We start from the raw sequence: 2,571 nt of genomic DNA, 5'->3' as shown, positions 1-2,571 counted from the left end.
AAAAATTACATTTCAGAGGGACCACAAAATAGTAAATACAAACACAATCATAGAAGAATGAGAATGAATAAAAATATTAATTTGAATCAATAGGTAAACATAAAATCGTCAAATTGCATTATCCAAGTTTGTGCAAAATTTAAGAGGAGAGAAAAAATACAACTCAAAAACAGTGACAACATCATCTACTAAAGTAAAACAGACATGGCAAAAAGTAATATTGCAGATAGAAATCGATATACAAGCTACACTTGAAACTTGCCTATCTTTAATTTCTTAGAGTAAAACAAAATATTTTAAAAACATGCCATGAAAGATTTGATTATTTATGGATAGTTCTAAAGTAATGAATATAAAAAAGGAAATTTCCTGTGAGAATTTCTGAAATGAAAGTGAAAGAACAAGATACTTGTAAATCTACATAAATCTTACATTCTGGTGCATTTTGAATGGAAAGGAATGTAATTTCTGAAAAACATAGATTCCTTGTATTTGGATATAATAAAAGTATAATTATGTACAATTTAATTAATACTATAGGAACTTATTCTACCAAAATAACTTGCCTCAGAAATTTCAATTGCATACAACCATATTTTCTTATCTTATTTTTAATTCACTTGAAAGGCAGATAGAAGAGAGGAAGGAAGGAAGGAAGGAAGGAAGGAAGGAAGGGAGGGAGGGAGGGAGGGAGAAGGAAAGAAGAAAGATAACATCTGCTTGTTCAATACCTAAATGATAACACATGAACATGTGAAGGCCAAGACAACCCCAGAACTGTAGATCTCCACCTGGCACTGCCATGTGACAGGAACCTAAGTACTTGAGAATGCACCTGTTGTACTGCTCAGAGTGTGCATTGAAAATAACCTGGATCAGAAACAGGGACAAGATTCAAACTCAAGCATTCCAATACAGGATGTGGGCACCCCAAGCCCTGTCTTAATTACCACACCACACACCCAATGCAAGGCACCACTTGTGTCATTAACTTGTTAAAATCCAAATCATTTCCATAGTATATTGTGCAGCATATTGACTATCCTTTTATCGGAACTGATAAGCACAAATGGACTGACAACAGCATAGACATTGACCACGACACTCTGGGCACCCAAGATAACTGAGTCGTATGTCCACAGTATCATTGAGGAGGATGAGATGATGAAGTCCACCCAGTACATGACCACAAAGAAACTAACCAGCAGCAGGATGGTCTTGGTGGCCCGTTTCTCTGGGGAGATTCTTGGGGTGCTGTGAAGGTGCTGGGACCTCCTCTGATGCCTGAGCAATAGGATGACCATGTACACACTTGATAACAACATGACTCCTATAAGAAAAATGTCCCTGGATGTTGTCATCATGAACATCAAACCCATGATGCTGTGGCTTATGGGGGAAAATGAACAATACTTAGTGAGAACCATCAGACGGGTCTGGGTCACATTGGAAGTTGCCACTGTGTGGAATAACATGTTAGTACTGAAACACAAACAGAGAAACCAAATAAAGAAGAAGAAATAAAAAATGAAATTTGTGGATTTATATTTAAACTGTGCCAACCAGGAGGTGCTGGGGCTCATGGTGATGGCCTGGATGATGCTCAGGAGGCAGGTCGTGCAGATGGAGAGGCCCCTCATCACCCTGCTCATGTAGAACAAAGTCTTACACTTGAAGTCATTCCAAAAATTGAGTGATTCAAACAGGTCTGGAGAGAACAAAAATAACACAGTGATGAGCAATCCAATGTGGACAAAGGCCAGGTGGCAGGTGGTCAGGTCAGTCAGCTTAGGCCTGTGATTCAGCAGGAATGTTAAGGTGTGGAAGAGGAGGAGGAATGTGTTGGCTGTCATTCCAATGCTAGCTTGAAAAAGAAGATATTTATTCATTGTAATGTAAGCAGAAAGTGGGATCATCTTTAGATCATGGAGGAAACACATGTATGTCTGAAAAACAAACAAAACAATAACAAATGATCTCTCATCATCAGCAAGCATTATTCTACTTAACAGAAATTTCTGTTGTAACTTTCTGTCTTCAGAATGATATTGAATATCCCTATGTGAACTGTCTGCATTTCAGAGTTTGTGCAAAGTCCAACTTTTAATTATCATGTAGTAAACACATAAATTTATGTGGTGATATACATGAGTTTCAAAAAAATCATCACATGGTGACAATTTACTGCCAGTTTACTTAATACAGGTACACTCACCCATTCTTTGAGAATTTTGTAGATACTCAAAAATTAGTCTAATTTTATTGAAGTCTTATTTAAGATATATCCAATGTTAGCATTTTTCCATTTACGATGTTATTGCTTTGAGTGTAAACAAAATGATAATACCAGATTAAATTACTCCAGAATTTATTAGTCCATTTTATATTGTTGTAACAGAATACATAAAACTTTAAATATGCTTTTTGTCTCACAATTATTGAGGGTGTGAAGTTCAATAACAAGATGGGGGTCTTGTTACATTGTCCCATGGAGAAGGGGCCAGAGAACAAAGGGGGACCAAAGTGTTTATTTATGAGGCATCAGTCACACTCATGAAAGTGGAGCCCTCA

General features: G+C 36.8%; 1 protein-coding gene across 1 annotated transcript; it reads right to left on the bottom strand.

Annotated features, from left to right (window-relative positions):
- Nucleotides 1–1,007: 1,007 nt before the first annotated feature.
- Nucleotides 1,008–1,916, bottom strand: LOC133754309 (putative vomeronasal receptor-like protein 4). The gene has a single exon (XM_062184772.1). It carries the CDS (start codon nucleotides 1,914–1,916, stop codon nucleotides 1,008–1,010), a length of 909 nt encoding a protein of 302 aa, XP_062040756.1.
- Between the last annotated feature and the right edge of the window lie 655 nt (nucleotides 1,917–2,571).

The sequence above is a fragment of the Lepus europaeus genome, assembly GCF_033115175.1.
Source record: "Lepus europaeus isolate LE1 chromosome 21 unlocalized genomic scaffold, mLepTim1.pri SUPER_21_unloc_1, whole genome shotgun sequence".
NCBI classification, from domain to species: Eukaryota; Metazoa; Chordata; class Mammalia; order Lagomorpha; family Leporidae; genus Lepus; species Lepus europaeus.
The sequence above is the reverse complement of the archived record's forward strand: the minus strand, read 5'-3'. Positions and strand labels throughout refer to the sequence as shown.

Coding starts and splice junctions, on each gene's coding strand:
- LOC133754309 (XM_062184772.1), bottom strand. CDS start 1,916: ATGATCCCACTTTCTGCTTACATTACAATGAATAAATATCTTCTTTTT.